The sequence below is a fragment of the Colletotrichum gloeosporioides genome, assembly GCF_011800055.1.
Source record: "Colletotrichum gloeosporioides strain Lc1 chromosome Unknown consensus_33, whole genome shotgun sequence".
Lineage (NCBI taxonomy): Eukaryota > Fungi > Ascomycota > Sordariomycetes > Glomerellales > Glomerellaceae > Colletotrichum > Colletotrichum gloeosporioides.
Genome location: NW_025544678.1, coordinates 6,300 through 29,285, shown reverse-complemented (window position 1 = coordinate 29,285; position 22,986 = coordinate 6,300). Strand labels below are relative to the sequence as shown.

Sequence of the window (22,986 nt, the reverse complement as noted above, 5' to 3'; positions counted from 1 at the left end):
TGGTCATGCTTGGGCAGAATTTTGTTCCAAAAGCATGGTGTGATGTGGCAAGACATGCAGACGGGATGCTGTGCATGCGGTATAATACCGCAGTTTTATTGCATACTCTTTGGTGCATGTCATAGGTAGTCCTGATCGTTTGCTCTGAGCTGTTGTAGAGTGTGAGACGTCACTTTGACTTCGTGATGACGAACATGTACAAGCTGGAGGAGGCTCGCAAAAGTGAGTTTATGTGCATCTAATGTCGGCATGTGCAAAGCGGGCAAGGCTACAGGGGACGACGGGTAGCCAGACGTATAACAGAGGCGCCGTGGTCTGCAATTGGCAAGTTGCGGATGCACCAAGCCGAGTTGGATGGCGGCGGCGGCATCCGAGAGGCGATCTGGAACGGCGGAAGCCATGAGGAACCATTTGGCGCCAGAGTGGTTCCAATTGGCTCCTGCATCTGCTGATTTTCCACCAAGAAGGACACCTTTCACCAATGCCTAAATTAGCCTTTCGCCCCCGTAAGACAGCCCTGAGAGCGATGTATCATTTCGCTGGCCCCAGGCGGCCGAGGTACTTGGGATCGGGCTCGCATTTGAGGATCAGCTAATCCTCGCCAGATAAAGTAGTACGATATTTGACGGCACTCAGGGAGTCAGGGCCCAGCTCCGACGAATTAATCGGCCTGGAGGGTGGGTTCTATTGTTGCTTCCACGCTTGGCAGGTCCTGCTGTGCTGTACGGTGTGCTACCTACGCATACGGCTTTTGCCTTTGATGTTAGATTGAGGACAGATTCCAATCCAATGAATGACATGACTCCTCACTTCTGAGGACAGGAAAGCTGGCAACCTGCAAAAGGCCCCGACGATCCCGTTTTAATTGCTGGCCACTTGTCTGGTCTTCTCTCTCTTACCCTATCGTCCGTGGTCTTTGCACAGCCATCCACGCTGTCATCTTCTCCAACATCCTTCAGGGTTCCACGGCCGTCTTTAAATAAGAGCTCCTGGCCAAGAGAATAACGTCGATCGTGCGGTGACAGGCCCATGCTCATGCCACCTCCATCTTTATGTCAGACTTGAGACAAGACTGGAGAACCACACCTGGTCCATTTACACTTCATCTCTAGCTTTCAGCGCCCCCGGGCCGTTTCGCCAAAACGAACCTCACTCAACTTTACCATTGGCGCTGCCTGACCCGTTCGGCTTATTTGCACGCTGCAGGCGCCACCGGCATAAGACTGCCTCGGATCCACGCATCCAGCCCGGACACTCTGGACGTTTCAGCCAACCTTTGGAAACTTGTCGTCCGCATTCTCCGTTGACAACCTCTTCTCCTGCGACCAGCTGTTCTTGTCATTGCGTCGCATATTAAACAGTCCGGTCCGGTCATCCCCGCCCACGGCGAACCATTCAACATGAGGTCTGCAAGCAGACTATTCTTCCTCTCCGTTTTCGCGCTCTTGGGGTCGCCAGTCCAATGCGAACGCGCCCAAGATGATTGTGCGGTATGCCGCCGTTTTCTTTTTCTTCTTCGCGACCTGTGCCCTCGCAGCGGCATCTCGCTATCGGTTCTCCGTCTCTAACGCATCATACCAGATCTCGCCCAAGGCCATTGTGTCCGACGCATGCGCCTCGTACTCTACCCTCGACAAGCTGAACGCCAAGGTCAAGCCCTTCGTCGACGACCTTACAAGCTCGACGGACTTCTTCTCGCACTACCGACTGAACCTCTTCCACAAGAAATGCCCCTTCTGGAACGACGAGAATGGCATGTGCGGCAATATTGCCTGTGCCGTTGAGACCCTGGATAACGAGGAAGATATTCCCGAAGTCTGGCGGGCAAGCGAGCTTGGAAAGTTGGAAGGACCCTTGGCGAAACACCCCCCGAGAAAGGTGCAGCACGAGCGCCCCGAACGACCGTTACAAGGAAAGCTGGGCGACGGGGTTGGCGAAAGCTGTGTTGTGGAATACGACGACGAGTGCGACGAGCGTGACTACTGCGTGCCGGAGGATGAGAGCGCAACCTCGAAGGGAGACTACGTGAGCCTCCTCCGCAATCCCGAGCGGTTCACTGGATACGCGGGAGTTGGCGCCGCCCAGGTTTGGGACGCCATCTACCGGGAGAACTGCTTCCAAAAGAGCTCCTTCCCCCATTCCGCTTCTCTGGGTCAGTCACAAGTCAGCAACAAGGGACCAGCAGCGCAAGACTTCAGGCAGGTTCTCGAAGCCGCTGGACGAGAGCAGCTTTTGGAGCAGATGCGCGAGAAACAGCCCAACGCCCCGTTTGTCGCCCAGACCGGCTTAGAATCTGAAGACGAGTGCATCGAGAAGCGGGTTTTCTACCGCGTGGTTTCGGGCATGCACGCAAGCATCAGCACCCATCTTTGCTGGGACTTCCTGAACCAGACCACGGGGCAATGGCAACCCAACTTGGCCTGCTACAAGCAACGCCTCCACACCCACCCTGAGCGGATCAGCAACCTGTACTTCAATTATGCCTTGGTCACTCGTGCGATCGCCAAGTTGGGACCTTATCTGCAGGGTAGAGACTACACCTTCTGTACGGGGGATCTGGACCAGGACGCTGCCACCAGAGCAAAGATTCTCGAAGTTACCGAAGGTGCGGCTAGTGTGCCGCAAATCTTCGACGAGAGCCTCATGTTCAAGAATGGTGAGGGTCCATCCCTGAAGGAGGACTTCCGCAACCGATTCCGCAATGTCAGTCGTGTCATGGATTGTGTGGGCTGCGACAAGTGCCGTCTCTGGGGCAAGCTCCAGACTGCCGGCTACGGCACCGCTCTGAAGGTCCTCTTCGAATTCGACAACCACAGCAAGGATATCCCCGTGTTGAAGCGCACTGAGCTCGTCGCCCTCTTCAACACCTATGCTCGTATTAGCAGCTCCTTGGCTGCTATTGGCAAGTTCCGGGCCATGGTAGACGCCGAGGAGGCTCTTGCCGTGGCTGCTGCCGCCGAACCCACCACTGCGATTCCCGACAGGGCCAAGAAGCCGCACAATGTGGTCACGTCAACGGAGCCAGAGCCTATCACGGCCGAGGACTACCCAGAGGACAAGCCCCGATCGGAACAGACCGTCAGGGAAGCCTTCGACGAGGCCTTTGATGAGGAATTCGGCCGCTTCATCAAGGCTACCAAGTTCGTTATCTCGCGTTGGGCCGCCTTCCCCAAGACCTTGTAAGTTTATGACCCTGTACTGGTAGTCGGCAAAGTCTAACTAAGGTTGTAGTTTCAACATTCTCGCAGTAGAGCTGGCGCGTCTGTACCAAGGCTTCGTTGGCCTTCCCGTTATCGAGAGGAACTGGAGCTTCCAGAGGCGGCCGCTGGACGAGTTGTAGATAGACATCTTTATCTTTCACATCCTAGCATGGCATCTACTTAGTGCATGGCCGGGCGGCGCTATTGGCGTTTCTGTCTTTCTTTTCCCTCCTTCATCTCCCTTTCCCGGAAAGATCAAGGGCATACTGTACTGGTATCGTGACCAGGCTGTATATACAATATTGATACCAATACCTCTACTCTTGCTTCACTGGACCCTCATCCAAACAGACTGTCCTCCTCGCCATCCCTCTTCTGCGCATCCCGCAGTAGGACATGCGTCACCACGTTCCCGATCTTGACCTTGACGCCCAAGACGGGAATCTCCCACTTCCTCACCTCTGCAAACTCCGGAAGCCGCAGCATCCCGTACGTCTCCAGACACGCGTCCTCTGCCGGCAAGCCAAACGTCCAGCCGATGCTCACGTGGAAGGCGTCGTCGACGAGCTCGGTCGCGCGGGCCTGGTACAGCGGCTGCTGGCCGAAGCGGAGGGCGACGGCGTTGCACTTTGTCAGCAGGGTGCGGAGCTGCGGGTTCTTGCCGGTGGTGTTGTTGTTATCTCGCGAGGAGGCGCGGGGGTCGGCGACACGGAGGATCAGGAAGGCGCGGTCCGAGTCCGGGGATTTGAAGAAGCCTATCCCGCGCGGGGAGAGGGTGAAGGGCCCTGTGGCGTGGGAGAGGGACGAGGTGAGGGCGGAGAGGAAGTCGTCTTTCTCGGCTGTGGTCAGGGAGAGAGGGCGTGTGAGGGAGACGTGGAGGGGGAGCGGGGCGTTGAGGTCTGAGGTTAGTAGAGGTTGCAGCTTTTGAGACTTTAGAAGGGGCGCGATCTTGGCTAGGAGGTTTGTGAGCAGCGCGTGCTGGGATGCTGTTGGATGCCCTGGAGAAATTTGTAAGCTCGAGAGACGAAATGGAGATGGAAAAAGAAAGAGAGAGAGAGTGTGTGTGTCTTACATTCAATGTAGACGTGAGAAGGCCAGTGGCCGACGATGTGCGGAATGGCACGCTTCCGACCCTGATGGAGAGTGGGATCATCGGCGGTGCTGGTTCGTACGGTGGAGGCATACAAGTCGTGGAATTCCTCCGGGAGCGGAGGCAGTGCGGAGTTGCCGTCCGGTTGACTCGCGGATGAAGAAGCACCGGTGATATTGTTGTGTTTGCTGGCGACGGCACCTTCCGGGCCACCGTCGGCGGCCTTGCGGCGTTTGGGCGGGGGTGAGCCCGGCTCAGACGCCGAGTCGGAGGACGAGTAGTCAACGAGAGCCATAGCCCGGCGGCGGGGAGCTAGGGGCCTCGGTCTCAGATTGGGGATCCCGGAGCGAAAGACCCGGTTGGGTCTGCGGGACGCGACGGAAGCTGGCCGGCCAATGAGCAACAGGCGAGAGCGTGATGCATTTGCTTTTTGCTGCGCCTGAGGGGTTCTGCGAGGTCGCCTAGAAGCGCGCAGTGGCAGTTGAGAGATGTGAGGCACGTGGACGTATCAAAGCGCCATAGCAAAGAGACAAGGTGGTGGAACCTGTCAGTCGTACACACAAAAAGGCGGTGGTAAGAAAAGCCCAAGGCAGTTGACACCTTGCGAAACGCGAGCGAAGCTTTTCAGCCAGATCTCGATCCCGGTACGTCATACGCAAGGTTAGGTCTAAGCTCCCCATGCACGCTGAATGAGGCGCGCACGCAATTACAATCAGCAACAAACCTTTTACGGAGCTGCCTTGTCCAAGCTTCTTGTGGGCGGCATCTACTAAGATTCTAGACTCTCAGCAGCATCGTGAGCTTGACTGAGCGTGGAGCGTGAGTAAGAACGGGCTAGTCTCGGCATAAGGCGGCGCAAATGAGGGCAGCTTGCAAATGAGGGCAGCTTGCAAATGAGGGCAGCATTGCTCATCTTTGCTCATAACCAGCATGAAAACACCGACGGGGTATAATTTTAAGCTTATGGCTCTCAGTCGTTGACAGCGAGTGGCCAGTCCTGGTCGGGCGACGTGTTCCGCCAGGTATCGGAGCAAGCATGGCCCTGACTTGAGGGGCAGTGAGATGTGGACCGGGGACTTGCGGCGTGCCCCGTTGGCGCCCCGGAAGGGCCACTCGGAAGCTCGGTAAGAGGCCGGGTGACCCATTGCATGTTTTTCCTTCTTCCCTTTTCACCCAGACGCGCATTGGAATCAATAGCGGCACTTATGAGTGGTCTGCTAATTTGCTCGTCGTATCAGCTCTGTAACGGTTGCTGCATGGGAGAGGTGGTCTGGTAAATGGGATGTTGCGGCGCGTCGTGGCTGCTGGTCCCCTGGCTAAAATGGGATTTTTTAAAGTTTTGCTGATCGCATGACGTAGGAATTGGGAGCCAATGCGAGGACGGTGGGAAGAACAGACACGAGCGACGGACGAGGTTCTAAAGGCCCGCGTGTCCCGCTGACGGCGTGCTGGTGGCTGAGCTAAGGTGGCCTAGCGGTTGAAATGTTTCGTTTCTCATTGTTTCCTTTGGTCCCTGGGCCGCCGAGGATGCCGTGGCTTTGGTCTTGCCCTGCCGGGTGGATCTAAGTTAGGTGTCTCTGCCAGCGGAGCCGCTGAGGGGAAAGTGGTAACGTGATGGGCGAGGAGACATGTCTCGTGTGCGGATCGGGGCCGGGGCGCCTTGGACCCTGACTCTGGACGGCGGAGGGGATATATGGAGAGAAGATTTGGACGACGGTGGTTTTGAGGAGGTGAGGATAGAATCACAAGCATTGCATTTAGGAATTGGGAGAAGCATGAATATGCAGCTTCTTTCCAAACAGAAGGTGACGGGTTTTCGTCCAATAATTGCGGCTACGCCGTAAGTAAAGACCATGAGCAGCAACCGCCAGATGGCACCTACTTCACATCGCCTTACACCGTCCCCGCCTTCCCACCCACATCATCCGGTCCCTTCGCACATGCCCACCCCTCCTCCTTCCCTTCCCTTTCCCCTCCCCCTCCCTGCCAAAGAAAGAACCAAAAGAACACCACAAAACTTCTCACCAATGGCAAGCTCGGGCGACCCGGCCAGCGCAGGTCCCATGATGGTCACTTCCCGTCCGGGCATGTTCCTAGCAGCCCAGCACCGCGATGAAGAAGGTGCAGGCCACGCTGCATTCGCACGCTGGCGCACCTCACACTTGCCTGAGAAGGACTGGGATCGCCTGGTCTGAAGGGCCTGGACTGACTGTGCCTGTCGTCGGCATCACGTCCACACCCTCATGACTCTGTCGTCCTTGTCCTCGTCCGTCACCCTTCTCGCCCCCGGGTGTGCACCTCACTCATCCCACCAAACGGAACAGCGGACGACGCTGAAGGTGAAGAACACCTCTACTACTGCATTGCCGTTCAAAAGGGCTCTCACACCTGCATTTCTGTCCCCGGTTTTTGCGTCCTCTCATCTCTCGTCTTGTCATTCTGCTGCATTGCATCGCTTCGCTTCGCTTTGCTGTGCTATGCTGCGTGTTGCGCCAACACCCGACGACCCTCGAGAACCATAACCAAAGACACAGCCACAGCAATTACACCAAAAACAATATGGACGACTCGGGCAGCAACAAGCAGTGGGTAAGTCCATGGTCGGTTTTTTATTTACAGGCATTGGAACGAAACACAGCCCCCATCCATCATCATTTGTCGTACTATTATCTCGACGAACATTCATCTCCCCTTGCGGTTCACTATGGCTGGCTAGGCCTGGGCCTTACGGTCGGCCCTATCATCGTCATCGCTCACGTTCTCATCTGCCATTCCCTCGTTGTCCCCACTCTTTTCAACCCGTCACCGTCGCATCCGCCGTCTTGTCATCTTCCGTCTCGCCCGTCTACGACTCCAACATTCCGTCACTGCTGCCGCCCCCAGCAAGTTCGAAGCCCAAGGACTCACTCACTCAACGTGGTCGAAGCCGATCGTCCCGTCTCCTCTCTCCTACCGCGCTCGCGGCCAGAACGCCCGACCGGTTCCTCTGCCCGGGCCCAAGCTTGCCTGCTATTCTAAGCCCCAAGTCTACCCAAGCTACCCCCGCCAACCCAAGTGAGTCGGGAAGCAAGGTACGGACGGGTCCCCTGCACTGCACGGTTCAGCCACCCAAGCTTAGGCGGCTGGAAGTCCCTTCTTGCGTCACTGTTCATCCAAGCCATCGGATTTCCAAGGACCTCGACAAGCTGGCTGGCATCATCCAGACTGCAGCTAAGCCCTGGACGACGTAAATAATACGGGTCCCTCCACTTACACATGCGCGTCCTTGCTTGTCGTTCGACTTCTTATCTAAAACTCCTCGTGTCCAGTCGCCTTCTTGCGTCCATATTCTCAACTCACATTCAATTAACATTATTCTTCTTAGGCAAAGGCTTACTTGCTTGATCCACTCACTGCACCTGAACCTAGCCAGGAAACCGGACCTGGAAGCTCATTCATCAATCCCGATCCATTGCTTCGTACTTTCTCACAGAGAAAGAAAGGGAAAGACCCGGTCCAGCCGAGCGATAAGAGCCAGAGAAGTCATAGGAGCCACAGCCAGGCTTCGTCGTATCCAACCCCGCCTACTTCCGCGAGCCCAACACGCTCCAGCTTTCACTCTTCGAACCCGTTCTCACCCACTTACAACAACCGCGCATCACTGCCCTCGCCCAGAGAACCCGGTTCACCTGCTTCGTCCTCTGCTCCTCACAGGCCTCTAGGTCGCAGCACCAGTGTTCGCAACAGTCTGCCTCCGAGCACTAGCGTCACACGGAGCTTCAGCGCGCGCAACCGGCCTATCAACGAGGAAGAAGGTCGTGCCGACCCGTCTGTCCAGCGCAGCAAAAGCGTAAACCATCACAACGTCCCTAGCGGTCTCCGTCGCTCCGGTTCATTGAACCAAAGGTACAACGGCGATATGTCTCACCGACCTCTGGACATGCTCAAGAAGGAGCATCGCGCAGCAGACCGCGCTCCTCACCTTCGCACTCGCAAGAACGGTGCTATGACCGACACCATTGACGGGCTCGACACCATAGGTGGTGTCTACCACCATGGCGGCCCGTATGACGCCACTTTGGCGTCCCGCAACCGCAACAAGCAGTACGCCCCAGTTGAGGCCGTCAAGGAATCCAACGAGGAGGCTTTGAGAGCAACTCCCCGTGAATACATCCAAGACTCCCTTACCAAGCATGTTCCTCTTCAAGGAACCGGCACCGTCCCCGTCGGCAGCAGCGACATGCGCGGCAACGTTATGAACTATGAGGAGGGAGCGGACCTCATGCGCGAGCCTGACGCGCAAGGCGGTGCTTACAAACGATGGGACGGAATCGTAAGTCTGCTGTTCCAATTTTGACGTCATCTGCAGTGTCTGACTAAGAATAGCCGTACCATCCTGATGATCTCAAAGGAAAGGGCGAGCCTTCGTACACCTACGAAAGAGATCTTAAGGAGAAGAAGCGCATGCGCAAGGCGTCCCTCGGCAACGGCCCTGTTGAGTACGAGATGCATCCCGGTGCCAACAGCCAGTCACGAAAGAATCTCGGTGCCACGGTTCGTCAGCGTAGCGTGAGCAATGCCGCCGACGGGAGGCCCGGCCCATCAGAGACGCCCGCCGGACAGTCAAACAGCGCAGATGTGCGCCGTCACAACAGCACTGGCAAGCGTCTTAGTGACGGTCTGAAGCGCCGCTTCGGAAGTATTCGTCGAAAACATCAAGCTGCAGCCTAGATATTACACCCAGGTTATTTTAGTCTTGGGCCTATTTCTCATGTAATACCACGTCGCCATGACGCAATGTCTCAGTCGCGCCTATTCGGTTGCGCTTCTCGGAATGTTTAGTAACTACCAAAAGGTATGAGAGTGTACGATACAAGGAACACTATTAAGGTATGGGCAGAGGGACTGGCTTTGCGGTTGGTGAGGTCAACCATGAGAGAAGAGCGTTGTGTTGCTTTGAGCGAAAATGAATTTGAACGCCTTAGGGCCAACGACGAGCTTGAGTTACGATTGCCTAGAAAGGCATTACGAAGAATAGATTAGGACAAACATAGGCACCTCAGTATGGGGTTAGATTTCTAGTCACGGTAATGTTACTCAATAACTTTAATCGGCAGCGCACAATCCGTGATTTGACCGTATCACAGCACATGACGCAAGTAAAAGCCACATTGTGAATGTACTTGGTTTGCGGATAATCTATTACCAAAAGTGTCGTCGATCTAACTTTTGCCTCTTGAAAACGCTTCTTCGCAATTGCTGCACCAAGGCCTTGTTCCAAAAGGCCCAACTTCCAAAAGATACTCAGCCCCAAACGCGATAATCCTCCTATTTAGCAACTGCCTCAGAAGTAGGCCAATCCGTTCCATCCGAGGATCCCTTCCAGCTCGCCCCGGACCTCCAACACGTTACCGTAGCCGCCCTTGCCGGCGACTTCCGACCTGCGTCCTGCGCCGAGCTCGTTCCAGCGGGACAGGAGCGCGCCGTCGACGATGGTGCGTCCGGCGCTTGTGTCGACGCCCGGCGGGCGCGCGTCTAAGGGCGGGAGCCGGTGCGCCTTTGGGTTCGTGGCTGCTGCGTGGGGGAGCGCTGCGGCGATGCTGTTGGACAGGGATGTCAGGCGTCGGTAAGCCTGCTCTGATAGCGGAGTCAGGGCCGCAAGAACACCCGTAGGAGAAGCCAGCATGAGCGTTGATGGTGGGTTCTTGGACGCAGATGCTGATTGTGCGGTGGTGGTTGTTCTGGGCAGTGAGAGGGTTGCGGTAGGGTGGTTCGGCGCAGCCGAGAAGGAGGCACGGTTGAGCAGCAAGTGGCCTTGGAGAGACTTCGGGTCTGTAAACGGTTAGTGAGTTGCCAAGCAGTCGGGGTTACGGGGGAGACTTACGCTCAGGGTCAAATTGCATGACGTGAATGACGCCGTCCTTGTCGCAGACGACGATGTGCAGCTCGTCTCCATCGACCAAAAAGTCCGCTGTCAAGACCTCAAACTTGCCAGTGCTTTTTCCGAAGAGCATCATCTTGTAAGGCTCTTCTGCGTAGCCGACGAACCAGACACCCTTGAAGGCATCAGCCATGAGACAGTAGCCGGTGCCTCGCACCTCGCGTACGGAGGTGACGTAGCAGCTCATGTCCATGAATGCGACAGGCAGGAGGGTGCCGTCTTCCTTCAGGCCACGGACCATGCACTTCTGCCCCTGCGCGACGAGCATCAGGCCTTGCGATCCAACCTCGCAAAGGGCGGTGACGGCGCCGCGGGGAATCTCCTCTTTGGCGACCAGCTTGAGTTTCTTGTTCGTCTCTGGGCGTCCAGGTTGGGGCACAACGGGCACGACATCGTACACGAGGATGCGGCCGCGGATGGGTAGGTCCTCGCCACGGTTGATAGCCGTGCCGATGGCAATAAGCATGCGGCGTTCCTTAGTCTCCTCGGACACTTCGAGGTGGAGCGTCTTCATACACATGGCAACCTCGTGGGGATCGAGCTCGACAGTGTCAATGACGGACCATGTGGCGGGACTGAGGAGCTTGATGATACCGCGCTCCATCTGCGGGAACGTGGTGATGGTCTCCTTGGCCCATTCCTTGTGGTAGTCGTCGTCCTTGGGGAGCTCGAACGGCTCCGATACACTGCAGGCAACGGCGTACGTCTCCATGGGAGGATGGTAGGCGATGAGGCCGATAGCATCTCCAACTGGAATCTTGCGGATGGAAACTCCTAGCTCGAAACTGGTGTCGGCGGGCAGCTGCGTGACGCGCGTGTGCCCCTCTGAATCGGCGTAAATGAAACCGCGCTCGCAGCCTTCGGTATGGAAGGAACTCATGCCACGAACGCCGATGCCCTGCAGACCCAACACCTTGGGTGCGCTTTTGGCAGATTTTATGATGAAGGATGGCGAGGCACCAGGAAGGAAGACGGTGCTGTAGCCATTGATGTTGGCGCACGGTCGAAGAGGAACGAAACGAGGTTGCTCATTGGCATCGTCATCCGCTACTTCAACTGGGCTCTTGGCCAGAGCCGGATTTGTGATCTTTTGAAAGTGGAGTGTCTTTGCGAGGCCCTCGGAATTGTCTTGTGACTCGAGGCGGATGGGTTCATATATAGTAATGTCGTCGTTTGCATGTCGAAGCTGTCAACTGAGTCAGAATGATACGCATTAAATCTTTCATCGAACAGAACTCACAATAAGATATGGCGAAGACTCCGTGGCATCGCCCAATTTGGCCACGAGAACTTCCGTCAATGTCTCTTGAACTGTGCCTCGACGAACGGCGTAGTCCGCAGATAGAAACGGGGGAACGTAGGTCATTCCAGCAGCAACATAGACTGGTTTTGAGAGGTCGGGGAGGGCGTATATCTGGTTTTGTTAGAAGTTGAAATCGAATGTTATGGGGCGGACTTACATATAAAGCTCCCACAGCGCTGAGCAGGAACATGAAAATGCTTTGGCTCTCTGGCGTACCCTTGTCGGTTTGAATTGGAGCAAACACACCTGTGGTGTCGGTGTACAAACACCCGGCAAGCCATTGTGTTGATAAGATAGTGTCGTCTTGCTTTTCCATCTCTTCGAGTTCGTTGTTATTATCAATTTGAGCAACCATTATGCTCGCATCATCTCGTACCAGCAGGAGATAGGGGTCCGCGATGCTGGCACTGACGACTCGTGGTTCAGCTCCCGTCTCCTCATCAAGCATCGGCAAGATTTGACTTAAGCCGAGATCTGGTTTGTTCGTCAGCGTTGAACTACAGTTATAAGTGCCGATAACTTACCTCCATCGTAGCATCGCACCTCAGACTTGAGAACCTGAATGATACGCATGTGTTTCCCCATCGTGCCCGCCTCCACCGTAAAACCTGCCGCAGGATCAAACTCTGTCCCCGTGAAAGCCTCAAAGCCAGCGCCTGTAAGAGCATAAACATCTGATGTTTCGTAACCGTCTAGATCAACCTTGGAAACTATCATAAACTTGTCGTATATAGATGAAGCATCGAATTCGCTGCCCACAGCCGCATTTGCGCCCTTATCGCCCTGCAGTGATTTTGGAATCGGCTTTTGAACGCACATGGTCCAGAATCCCCTCGCCTCTGGGAACTCAAACTTGCCAATGACCTTTGGTTGAATGTTCTGGTTCATGATGGCGATGGCGGCTGCATTGCCCTTGCCAACGGCAGCCGCAAGTTGCAAATCAGCTACGACGCCGACCGAGTTCTTCTCATCCTCGCTCTCCGGGATGAAGGCTTGCTTGCCCGTCGTCATATCCTTGACCGGAGCTAAACTCAGGAGAGAGTCGTGAACACGGAATGATATCTCTCCTCCTTTGGGCACGCCATTGGCGGCTGTGCTCGACTGAACTGTCGTTGTGGTTTCGCCGTAAAGATCATCATCGTCGTCATCGTCGATATCCTCATCCTCGAGGTCGTCCGCGAAAGAGTCGTCAACCAAACGCGTTTTCTTCCGCGCGTTTTGTGTCTGTTTCCGGGTGACACCCACAACGAGGGAATCGCTACCAGTACTGCCTATGAAGAACGCGTTCTTGCTCAGCCTTGAAATCGAAGAGGCACCGCACTGCACAACGTTGCCTCCAGCCTCCGCGGGTACTATCCTGACACTGAGTCCGGAAACGGTACGTCCATCGATTTTGAAAGCGATGATGGCCAAACGACCATCTCTGAGCACCATGAGCAGCTCTCCATTCTCAGGAGACATTTGCTCAATGTAGCAGTGCTCGAGCCGCAGATCCAATTCCGACTGATCGGCCAGAGGAAAGCTGGTCGTCTCCTTGGTGAACGCATTGACAGCCACACCATTGGGCTTGCCAGACTGGTCAATGTGGATCAGCTCGTTGGTACCGACGAGAAGAGCTCCTCCAATAGGGCCTGGAAGGGCAATGACTTGGAAGAGGTCCTGCGGCAAGTTGTTGACGGAAAGAATAGCCGTGGATGCCCTTTGTTGCAGATCGAGGGTAAAGACCTTATAGGAGAAGTGGTCTTTCCGAGGTAGAGTGTTGGAGCGGCGCTGCATCGAAGAGATGATACCGAAGGTCGGCTCTCTGTACTCATGCAGGAAGGCGAGGTGCACAGGATGGAGGAGACTGGGATCAAGCTGCGGGAGAGGGAGGACGTATGACGTTGAGTATGGTACATCTGCTAAGTTGCTAGTTCCATTTGTAGCTGCAGTTGCTGACGGCTCTTTTGCCGGCCGAGGTCCATCCACATCCTCATCCCAGTCATCCATATCTATGTCCTCATCGTTTAGTTTGAAGGGTAGGAACGCGATGTATCTGGAGCCAAATCGGAGAGCGGCACATCGGGAGCCTGGATCAGCAGCAAGATGAGTTGGGTGATTGCTCAACGGGCCATCGAATGGCGAGCCCTCGAGCTCTTCTTTTTCGTAGAAGTGGATGGAGACGTCCTCGAGTGCGTGTTTCTCGGGATCCCATTGCACCAGACTCAAACGTGCCACTCTTGTAGCAATCAAAAGAGCCTCGCCTCCAGACTTGGAATTTTGAATTTTGATTCTCGCAAGGCCTGCCACGACTCCAAATATGGGGTATTCGGCGACGAGAATAAGCTTGGTGTTGGTGGTACGATCGGCGCGAACCAGCATACCGTCGCCGCCAAGGAAGGAGGATTCGAGGCCATCGTCGTCGTTCAATCGGCGGTCGTACTGGGTATCAGCCCTCGAAGTCTGTTTCTCACGAGTCTGCGTGTGGTCAATCTCTGACGAGATGGTCTTTGTGGCAAATATTTGAAGCAGCGAGCCCTTTGCGACGACCAGATTGTTGCTCTGCGCCGAGAGGAAAGGGAGACTCAGGCTGTGCTGCACGCCAGTCGGCGGCGTGAGCTCGGTATAGCACTGCATGAGGACAGTCTCAGGCGATTGCCCTTGAGCCGCCCGCTGTCATAGGTTTCGAATTTGGCGGGAGAGATGCTCGGGTGAGGTCGTGTCAAGATTGTCGCAAATCGCCAAAAGCTCTCCTGCAGGCGCGCGAGCTCTAAACAATCGCGGGTCCTTGCTACGTATCATCTGCGCCTTCTGATTGGGCAGATTCAGGACGGCGGATCAACAGAAAGTCCTCAATTCCGGGCAGGTCGGGCAGGTGAAGCCCGGGGCAGCTCACCTCAGCAACCTGCGCCTGCAAGCACTGACTGGATCCTGGTCATAGCACCACCTCAAAGGCACGCGCCTCTGCGCGACTGAGGTCAGGATTAGAAGGCGCTAAACGACGCTATTGCGTCACCTACCTGCCTTGACCATAGCTACTTGCTCCAGTAGTTCCGTCACTATTTACCATCCCTCGTAGCTCTGGAGCTCCCCCTTCTGGAATGAGGCAGAGTGAAACATCGACGACACCTTATCCACAGCTCCCCTCCAATTCGACTTTGCGCAAAACAACCAAACATTTTGCTTCTCAATAAAACTGTCTATTCCAAGAGGCGCTGCCGTTTCGCGATCAAAATGGCCAACGCCGGCCTCCTCCAAACCAGCCTGATTTGGGTGGCGTACGCTGTTGCCGTCGGCCTCTGCCTTTTGGCAGCCATCATCACCACTTTCACTTGGCAAGCACCCCGGGAGCGATCTGCCACAGTCAGCGTCGTTGCGATCGTCAGTCTGACAGCTCTCCTCGCAACTGTCCTGCTCCTCCCTGTCGACATCGCTCTGATCTCGTCTACGACTCATGCATCACTCGGGGTCAAGAAGGACTGGGCCACCGAAGAACGGGTTTACGAGATTCTGCAGACACTCCGCATCGTTTACTACTCCCTTTACAGCTTCGACGCTCTGCTGTGTCTCATTGTGATTCCCTTCGCCTACTTCTGGTACGAGGAATACGATGAGATCGAGGTCGAGGAGGGACGTTCGTTCGGCAGCCGCCTGGTTAGCGCGCTCAAGTACACCCTGGTCTTCGTTGTTCTGGTCGTGATTCTTTTCCTCATTGGCTTTTTTGTGCCAGCTGCCGGTAGCGACTCGGAGGCCAACTGGGATCTGGATTACTTCAAGCGGGTTCTTGTTCAAAACAATGGACAAAAGGCGCTGGCCTTCGCGCTCGGCCTTCTCGTAACTCTGGGCACTCTGCTTTATATCCTCTACACCGCGGCCGGCCTCGCTCTGCTTCCCATGTCATTCATCAAGTCAGCGCCCTCGATTTCCGCACCGCAGCTCTCAGAGAACACTGCCTCCGCCTTGGAACAGAACCGCGAGCGACAGCGACAGCTGGAGATGCGCAATGCTGGACGCCCCGAAGGCATGTCATCTAAGGACAGGCGTGAGCTTGAGGCCCTCATTCGGGAGGAGAGGACTCTGACCCGTCGGGAGAGACTGGCGGCGGAGGCATCAGGAGAGGGTCACAGCACCATCTACAAAATCTGGCTGAAGATCTGCGCCGTTCTGAGGCCCATCAAGTTGCTCGGAGGCGTTCTGATTCTCCTGCTGTCCATCTTGATTTGGGTCTCAATGTTGATCACAGGCATTGACAAGGCGAGGAACTCGCTGTGCAAGGAACGATGTGGCTACATCCTTGGCCATATCAACATTTTCCAGCCCATCAACTGGATCTTCCTGCAGTCTGCCAAGGCCTTCCCAGTTGACTACATCCTCATGGCTCTCCTCGTTTTGCTGTTTTTCAGCAGCTCGATCACGGGCATTGCAACTGTTGGCATTCGCTTCCTCTGGATCCGCATCTTCCAGATTCGCAAGGGCAGGACTGCCCCCCAAGCTCTGCTGATCGCCACAGTCATGCTGGCTCTCATCATTCTGGCCATCAACTATGCCATCGCCAACATGGTGGCACCACAGTACTCCATCTATGGCACACAAACTTTCTGCACTGCCCCTCACGGTTCCAACTGCGGAGACAGACCCGACTACCTCGTCCAATGCTCTGAAGGCTTGGAGAAGGACGCCCTGAAAGTGTGCACTCCGTCTATCATGGCGGAGTTCTTGAACCGCATCACCATCACCTGGCCCTTCTTTGGCGCCCTCGACTTCTGGGCGCAGTTCGCCTTTCTTGGCGTCTTCCTCCTCGTCTTCGTGACAGGTCTTTTCAGGACGCCCAAGCTCAACATGTCCGAGATCGACGAGGATGCTGAGGCAGACGAGGAGGAGGGTTTATTGGCTAGCACTGGCCGCCGATTTGGTGCTACGTGGCAGGATATTACGGGGCGGTCGAAGTCTAAGAACACTTACGGCACCTCAGAGAATAACAACGGCGGCCGCTCTACGGAGGCTTAGGTCATGGGCACGAAACATTAGTTTGCTAAGCACATGCTAGGATTGTAAAACAAGCACATCGCATGGAAGACTCGGGTTACTAGCAAGGAGTGTGGATATTTGTTTTTGAAATAGGTACGGCATGGCACACGGCGACGGGGGAAAACGGAAATTGGTATCTTATCACAGAATGCTTAAACCTTTCATTGTCATAACTTCATGATGCTCCCAATGCTACCCTTCTCTGCTGATCCTTCTTCGGCTTGACGAATCGCACTGCCTTGTGAGTGCGGTCGTCAAAGGCGGCAGCCGGTCCAACGTGCATCTCATGCCAGCAACGGGCACAGTAGACGTCTTCACAGCCGAGGCACTGCAGCGTTGCGTCCTCCAGGCAGACGGTACACCACGTGTCGGCGTCCTCGTCCGTGAAGCCCGCCTTTGACGTCAATCTCTTGACCGCCCGATCGGCGGGCTGGAACGTAGGTACAGACGGCAGGCCCATAACTCCCTCGGACGGAGCACCGAGACCGCCCATGGCAGCCATCCGCGCCGTGAGGTCGTCGTCAAGGTCCTCATGCTTCGGCTGGCCCGATGGGACCGAAGGCAGAGACAGGCTGGGCAGACCACCGTCATCATCAACCTTGTCGGACTTTGGGGCTGCAATGGTCGAGGGCACAGACGGGAGGGAGAAGCCCGGGTCGCCGTCACCTTGCTGGTCCTCCTCTCCGGCCTCAACCGCAGCACCTTGGTTCTTGTTTGGTGGGCCAGGCACATCTTCGGGCTGGGTGTTGAGCCGCGCATCGTCAAGGGCCTGAGAGAGTAGCGTCTCCACCTCTTTGGTCATCTCCTCGCCATCCGAATCATCGGCGTCCCTGGCCTTCCCGCCATCGTCGGTGCCGTCCGGGGCGTGCTGGGCGGGCGAAGCCTTCGAGGGTTCTTCTAGAAGGGCGTTCACCTTGGCCGACTCAGCCTTGGGATCAAAATTCCACTGCTGTTGCGGGCCAAAATCTTCGTCGCTGAGCAGGTCTTCAAGGGTCTGGTCATCCGTCTCGAGAAATGGATCGACATCATCCGTCGGAGCCTGGGACTGAGGCGGTGCCGCGGCCGGGTGGGACCCACGGGGCCCCGCCGGCGATAAGCTCGCGGCTTCTCCGCGGGCTGCGGTCTCGTGACCGACGGCCTTCGAGATGTGTGACTGCTGCTGCTGCGGCGACACTGGTGGTGGTGGCATCTCGCGCTCGGGTGTGTTTCTGAGAGAGCGAAGCCGGGCGGACAGTGCGTCCTCTCGTGAGGGGGGCTTGGCGGGCTCGATGCCAGTGATGGAGACGTTCAGGGCACTTTAGGACTTTTTAGCACTGCTCTTTTTCCTGCCCATGTGTTTTCATGGACTATATGAGGATTGGGTATAGTTTTGGTTACTTTGATGAACGGTCTAATGAGACGCCAGAACTGCCGCCCTTCAGCGCACTCAGGCGATCCAGCAGGCTCTTGTCAGAACCGCTCATGTCGCAGGATCGCAGTTCTCGATATCAGCGAAAGTAATGTTATGCGATGTTAGAATTTGGTGAGATGAATCCTTGCAGAAGCCGGCGTGATCTATGGTGTGATGGTTATGTGAGGGGCCAATATTCGCCGCCCGACTGCAGTGTTGTTGTCTGGTTAGTGTGGAGCACCAAAGGCGAGGCAAACCGCAAGGCATCCAGGGACTTGCATGACCTGCAGAAGGATGAGACAAGCGGGGAAAGTCCGATCTGGGTAATTCGTAGTAGTTCGTGAGGCAACCAGATCTACCTCATGGTCATCTCGTTTGATCGAGCAAACTGAAGCTATTAAGTCATGGTATCTCCCCGGGTTGACGGAACTATGGAGTGACGGAAATCCTCAAGTTCTTCAGCAGTCTCGGGCGTTTCTGTTGCACAGCCATCAGGCTACTGCAGCGACAGCCACCATACCAGCCACCAATTAAGCTTACAATAAGCGACCTAGATACCCTGGGGGACCCAGGCGCACTAGGCAGAAACCTATGGGCCAAAGTACCCATCTCTGCATGAACTCGTCAGGGGACCGATTGCCCAGCGTAATTCGATATTGGGACCTTGAAGAGTAGGAGATCAAAGAGAGAGAACAACCAGAATGACGGCCGGTGACATGACGAGCTCGAGGACGATAGACGTAGAGGGGAAGCTGACATGATGAGTGGCCATGCACTTTCCCAGCGTCCTCCTGACGGGGCTGAGCTTTTCCATTTGCCCCAACGTGCTAAGGTGGTAGCGGTCACTAGCCATCTTCCTGGGCGACCTTACTTCCCCAAAGTGGGTAAGCGAATATCATCATAATGTCTTAGCGGTGAACATCCCTAACGGCTGGGGCAAAACATGTCAGTGGCGGCAGACAATGGTTCTTACCCTTGTGGTAATACTGCTTCGATTTACGCAAACGACGGGGAGAGCGAGAAAGGAATTGTTTGTTTCCAGACATCCGAAAGCCATGCGGCCGGTTGCCTGATGGCGGTGCAGTCACGCATTACAGAAGCAGGAACAAACAGCCCCTGGTATCGAAGCCTTGGCTTTCAGCCAAATGCGCGAAGGATTGACCCACGGCGGTGCCGCAAGTAAACCGACGCCAGGGCTGATTGACGATGTCAATAAGGGTTCTCATTCATAAAACATTAAAACATGCCGTCCCTTGCTCTAGGCACCCTTCCTTTCTTGTCGGAAAGTCGTCTCATCAACAAAACATTCACCTACCACACCTACCAAGACTCCACACCTAAGAGAAACTTGCCTATTCGCACTTTCGTTTTTACCAAGACGCTTGTACCACACCGAATCCTTCTTTGACTTCATCGCGCATTCACCCTCTTCCTGAGGTGACGCTTAAATCGCCCGGGCCGCCGATCCTCAAAGACCCCCGAACGCGCCACAAAGGCAATTAGCAAGACCTTGGGGTCGACACGGTGACAGAAGGGAACACCACACTCCGAAGTCTCTGACGAGTCCTCGTGCCGTCATAGGTTTTGGTGGCAACCACTAAGCCGATTCCACATCTCCGTCTGACGGAAGCTTGGTGACTCCGACAATCCCTGTTTGGGCGGGCACAGCGCAGCTCTTGGCATCTGAGACGACCACTTGAAACGGAAAGAGACAAAATTGCAGCCGCTCCCACCTGCTGTTCCTCCGCTCACTTTTTACACTTTCTTATCACATACTACGACAATCCCTCCCCCAGTCATCTTTCTGCCATTCTGATTCAAGTCGCGTACGGCTAGAACGGCACACCCATCAAAAAGACTACTTTTGCTCCAACATCGCATCTTGACGATCGGCGCCCATTCCACCGAACGACCCGAAACCGGCGCAAACGCACCGTAGCAACCGAAAATGAGAGTAGATCTCACAGTCGTCGCGCTGACGCTGCTCGCGCCCGTATGGGCCGCAGCCCTCGAGCCCGGCCTCCACGCCTCAGACGTTTCATTCCTCGCACCAGTAGAAGAGCGCGACAGCAACGCGAATGAGGACGAGAAGCTCTGGAAGCGCAAGGGCGGCGGAGGCGGCGGCGGTGGCAGAGGAGGAGGCTCCTCTTCAGGTGGGTCAAGATCAGGAGGTAGTAGCAGCAGCGGCGGTGGGAGTCGTTCTGGAGGCAGTAGTTCTGGCGGCAGTCGCTCCGGCGGCAGCCGTTCTGGCTCTGGCTCCGGCTCTGGCACCGGCTCTAGCGGTTCAAGTTCTGGTGGCTCATCAAGTTCTCGCACAGGTGGCTCTAGCAGCGGAGGCAGAAGCGGCAGCAGCGGTGCCAGTGGTACCGGAGGCTCTGCGAGAGGCGGTAGCCGCGACAGCTCCGGCGGATCAACGAAGACGGGCAGCGGCCCCGCGCCGGCCTACGGCGGATCATACGGCGGCGGTGCCAAGGTTCCCTATGCTGCCGGCGCATCAAGAGGTCCCGGTTCCATCGCCCCATTCCTGCTCATCGGCGGTGGTCTCGCCTTCTGGCCCGGTCTTTGGCTTGCGGGCGCCCACATGTACCCGTACTCTCACCCGTATCGCTTCTATAACCAGTCAGCGCGCGAGAACCAGACGAAGCCGATTATGTGCGGTTGCGCCGACCACCAGCCCTGCGCATGCGACGAGAACAACAGCACCGAGTACATGAATGCCCTCCTCGGCAACGGCAGCTACCAGGGCCTGAACCAGTCTGTTGTCACCAAGGGTATCTATAACAACACCGACACCATTCTCATCAATGGCACCCTCCCCAACGGCACGACTGCCTCGGGCGGTTCTGACGACGTTGGCACCACCTCTGCCGCTTTCCGGGCCGTTTCTGAGGCCCTCGGCTTCTGGCCCATGTTGGCTGTGGTCCTGGTCACCGTCTTCGCCGCTTAAGCAATCGAATATGACAAAACTGTACATAATGGAAACGTCTGCATGAATTGGGTCGGCTGTAATTTTATTTTTCAAAGGGAGTTTTGGGCGCTCGATACCCACCACGGAGGCTTCTTGGACAGGACAATTAGACCTGGACCTGGCAACAGAAACAATGAGTTTGAAGGTGGATATTACGAGACAGTCTATTATCAATAGTAATCGACGCTACTAGCACGAGTAACCAATGCTACGCGATGAACAATATGTGACAAGCGCCATCAACAAGCCGCATCTCTTTCGGCCCTCCGGGTCTCGCACCACTCTCCCAGCTTCCGCCAAATCCTCTCCTTCTCCGCCGGCCGGAGGGTCGCAGCAAGACCGCTCGTGCTCGTCGCAACGAACACTCTCGCACCAGCCCAAGTATCCCGCCCCTCCTCGTCACCTTCCGTCACAACACCCATATTCTCGCCCTCATCCTGCCACCCGTACCGGAACTCCTCCTTCCTGACCCCCTTGCCGTGCCGCACCCGCCAGATACTCTCCCAGATGCTCTTTCCCACAATGCACACCGTCTCGGGCCTGCACCCTCGCACCTTCTCCTCCAGCACGCCGACGCCCTCGTCCATCTCCGCCTTGCTGAGCTCCGCGCCGTTGCGGCTCGGCCGCGCGACGATGTTGGTGTTGCCCAGGCCGTACAGCGCGGGCAGCTCGCGGTCCTCCTGCGGCGCGCACAGCCGCGGCGTGATGCCCGAGGAGTGCAGCAGCTTCCAGAAGAGGTTGGACGGGTGCGCGTACACGTGGCCGGAGCGCGCCGTCTGCAGGCCCGGGTTGAGGCCGACGAAGAGGATGAGCAGGTTGGGCGCGAGGATGTCGACCAGCGGGGAGAGGTGCGCGTAGGTTGAGGGCGGGGCGTAGCCGGTTGCCTGGCGTTTGCGCTTCGCTTTTGTTGCTGTGTTGCGCGGTGGGATGCGTCGTAGTGATGTGTCTTCCTCGTCGCCGGCGGTCGAGGGTGGTTCCGCCTTCACCTTCCGCGATGTGCTGCTGGTAGGTTTGGTGACCCGGGCTGGCGAGCGGACGACGGGGCCGCCGTGTGGGGTTTGTTTCCGGGGGCTACGGCGAAGTGGCGACGGCGACGGCGATGCTGCTGGGGACGGGGACTCGTGTTTGAACATGAAATCTTGAAGCTGCAGGCGGCCCTGGAAGCTTGCGGGTTTCGGTTGTGGCTCTGCGCCGTCGAAGAACGGGGATTCCATGGCCTTTGTTTGAGTTTGAAGCTTATTACAACGACGGACGAGAAAGAAAATGCAACTATCTAGTGACCGATATCTGGTGAAATTAAACCCCTGGTTGTATGTCTCTTGCCTAGGCACAGAAACCGGGGTTGTGTGGTGATGTCTTGATGTAATGACAGGTGCCCTCGTCCGCGGCTACAGGCAGAGCGATCCTTCGGAGTAGAGTCGAATGTTGTCAAAGTCAAAATGGCTGATGGTGGTGATGAAGCAATTGATGAGATGAGATGGAAGCTGAGTTCAAGTCAGTAGTCTGCTTATCAACTCTTGCTACCCCGTACCTACCTTAGCTCGCGCCACTGTTCCAGACGAGTCGCCACCGCGCTGAAATGTGTCTGAAGCCGCAGGGACGTCTAATGCCATAGGGCAGAGGCCCCACACAGTGATAACAGGTCACTATAAATGACTACCCTACTAGATATATAGAAGAATAAGTAACTTTAACTTTATATATCTATACTTATATATACTTATACTAATTTAGTAGTATAACTAGTTAGTCTAAGATTACTACTAAGTATTAAATTTTCTACTATAGTATTATACTACTATTAGAAATTAATTATATTACTCCCCTAATACCTCTAATTATTTTACCCTAATTTTTCTTATCCTCTCTACCCTTTTTATAGTTAAGATCTAGAGGATTACTATAGTAAATATTAAGCTACTTAATATTATATTAATTAAACCTAAATAGACTTTATACTACTATATTATAACTTCTTAAAATAATTAAATTAACTATCTATATATTATTAATCCTACTTACTACTTAATAATATCTATAATTTTATTAAAACTATCTAAATTATTATATACTATAGAAGATTATATTAGTTAATATAGAGAGGGCTT

General features: G+C 55.4%; 8 protein-coding genes across 8 annotated transcripts; 4 read left to right on the top strand and 4 right to left on the bottom strand.

The window, feature by feature from the left end:
* Positions 1-1,479: 1,479 nt before the first annotated feature.
* Positions 1,480-3,340, top strand: GCG54_00000052 (Endoplasmic reticulum oxidoreductin-1; the record flags this gene model as incomplete). Its single annotated transcript, XM_045400195.1, has 2 exons — positions 1,480-3,179; positions 3,232-3,340. The coding sequence occupies 2 exons, from the start codon at positions 1,480-1,482 to the stop codon at positions 3,338-3,340; spliced, it is 1,809 nt and encodes a 602-aa protein (XP_045265845.1).
* A 199-nt stretch (positions 3,341-3,539) lies between these two features.
* Positions 3,540-4,609, bottom strand: GCG54_00000051 (U6 snRNA phosphodiesterase; the record flags this gene model as incomplete). The annotated part of the gene is made up of 2 exons (XM_045400194.1): positions 3,540-4,198; positions 4,273-4,609. Coding segments are annotated over 2 exons (996 nt in total), but the record flags the coding sequence as incomplete, so codon positions are not given.
* Positions 4,610-7,545: 2,936 nt separating this feature from the next.
* On the top strand, positions 7,546-9,000 carry GCG54_00000050 (uncharacterized protein; the record flags this gene model as incomplete). The annotated part of the gene is made up of 3 exons (XM_045400193.1): positions 7,546-7,551; positions 7,655-8,602; positions 8,656-9,000. 3 exons carry the CDS (start codon positions 7,546-7,548, stop codon positions 8,998-9,000), a joined length of 1,299 nt encoding a protein of 432 aa, XP_045265843.1.
* Positions 9,001-9,613: 613 nt separating this feature from the next.
* On the bottom strand, positions 9,614-14,165 carry GCG54_00000049 (Protein cft1; the record flags this gene model as incomplete). Its single annotated transcript, XM_045400192.1, has 5 exons — positions 9,614-10,101; positions 10,154-11,396; positions 11,451-11,624; positions 11,671-11,987; positions 12,038-14,165. Coding segments are annotated over 5 exons (4,350 nt in total), but the record flags the coding sequence as incomplete, so codon positions are not given.
* Positions 14,166-14,726: 561 nt separating this feature from the next.
* On the top strand, positions 14,727-16,499 carry GCG54_00000048 (putative lysosomal cobalamin transporter; the record flags this gene model as incomplete). The annotated part of the gene is made up of 1 exon (XM_045400191.1): positions 14,727-16,499. One exon carries the CDS (start codon positions 14,727-14,729, stop codon positions 16,497-16,499), a length of 1,773 nt encoding a protein of 590 aa, XP_045265841.1.
* Positions 16,500-16,695: 196 nt separating this feature from the next.
* Positions 16,696-17,983, bottom strand: GCG54_00000047 (uncharacterized protein; the record flags this gene model as incomplete). Its single annotated transcript, XM_045400190.1, has 2 exons — positions 16,696-17,815; positions 17,898-17,983. The coding sequence occupies 2 exons, from the start codon at positions 17,981-17,983 to the stop codon at positions 16,696-16,698; spliced, it is 1,206 nt and encodes a 401-aa protein (XP_045265840.1).
* Positions 17,984-19,858: 1,875 nt separating this feature from the next.
* Positions 19,859-20,857, top strand: GCG54_00000046 (uncharacterized protein; the record flags this gene model as incomplete). Its single annotated transcript, XM_045400189.1, has 1 exon — positions 19,859-20,857. One exon carries the CDS (start codon positions 19,859-19,861, stop codon positions 20,855-20,857), a length of 999 nt encoding a protein of 332 aa, XP_045265839.1.
* Positions 20,858-21,117: 260 nt separating this feature from the next.
* On the bottom strand, positions 21,118-22,092 carry GCG54_00000045 (G/U mismatch-specific DNA glycosylase; the record flags this gene model as incomplete). Its single annotated transcript, XM_045400188.1, has 1 exon — positions 21,118-22,092. One exon carries the CDS (start codon positions 22,090-22,092, stop codon positions 21,118-21,120), a length of 975 nt encoding a protein of 324 aa, XP_045265838.1.
* Positions 22,093-22,986: the final 894 nt, after the last annotated feature.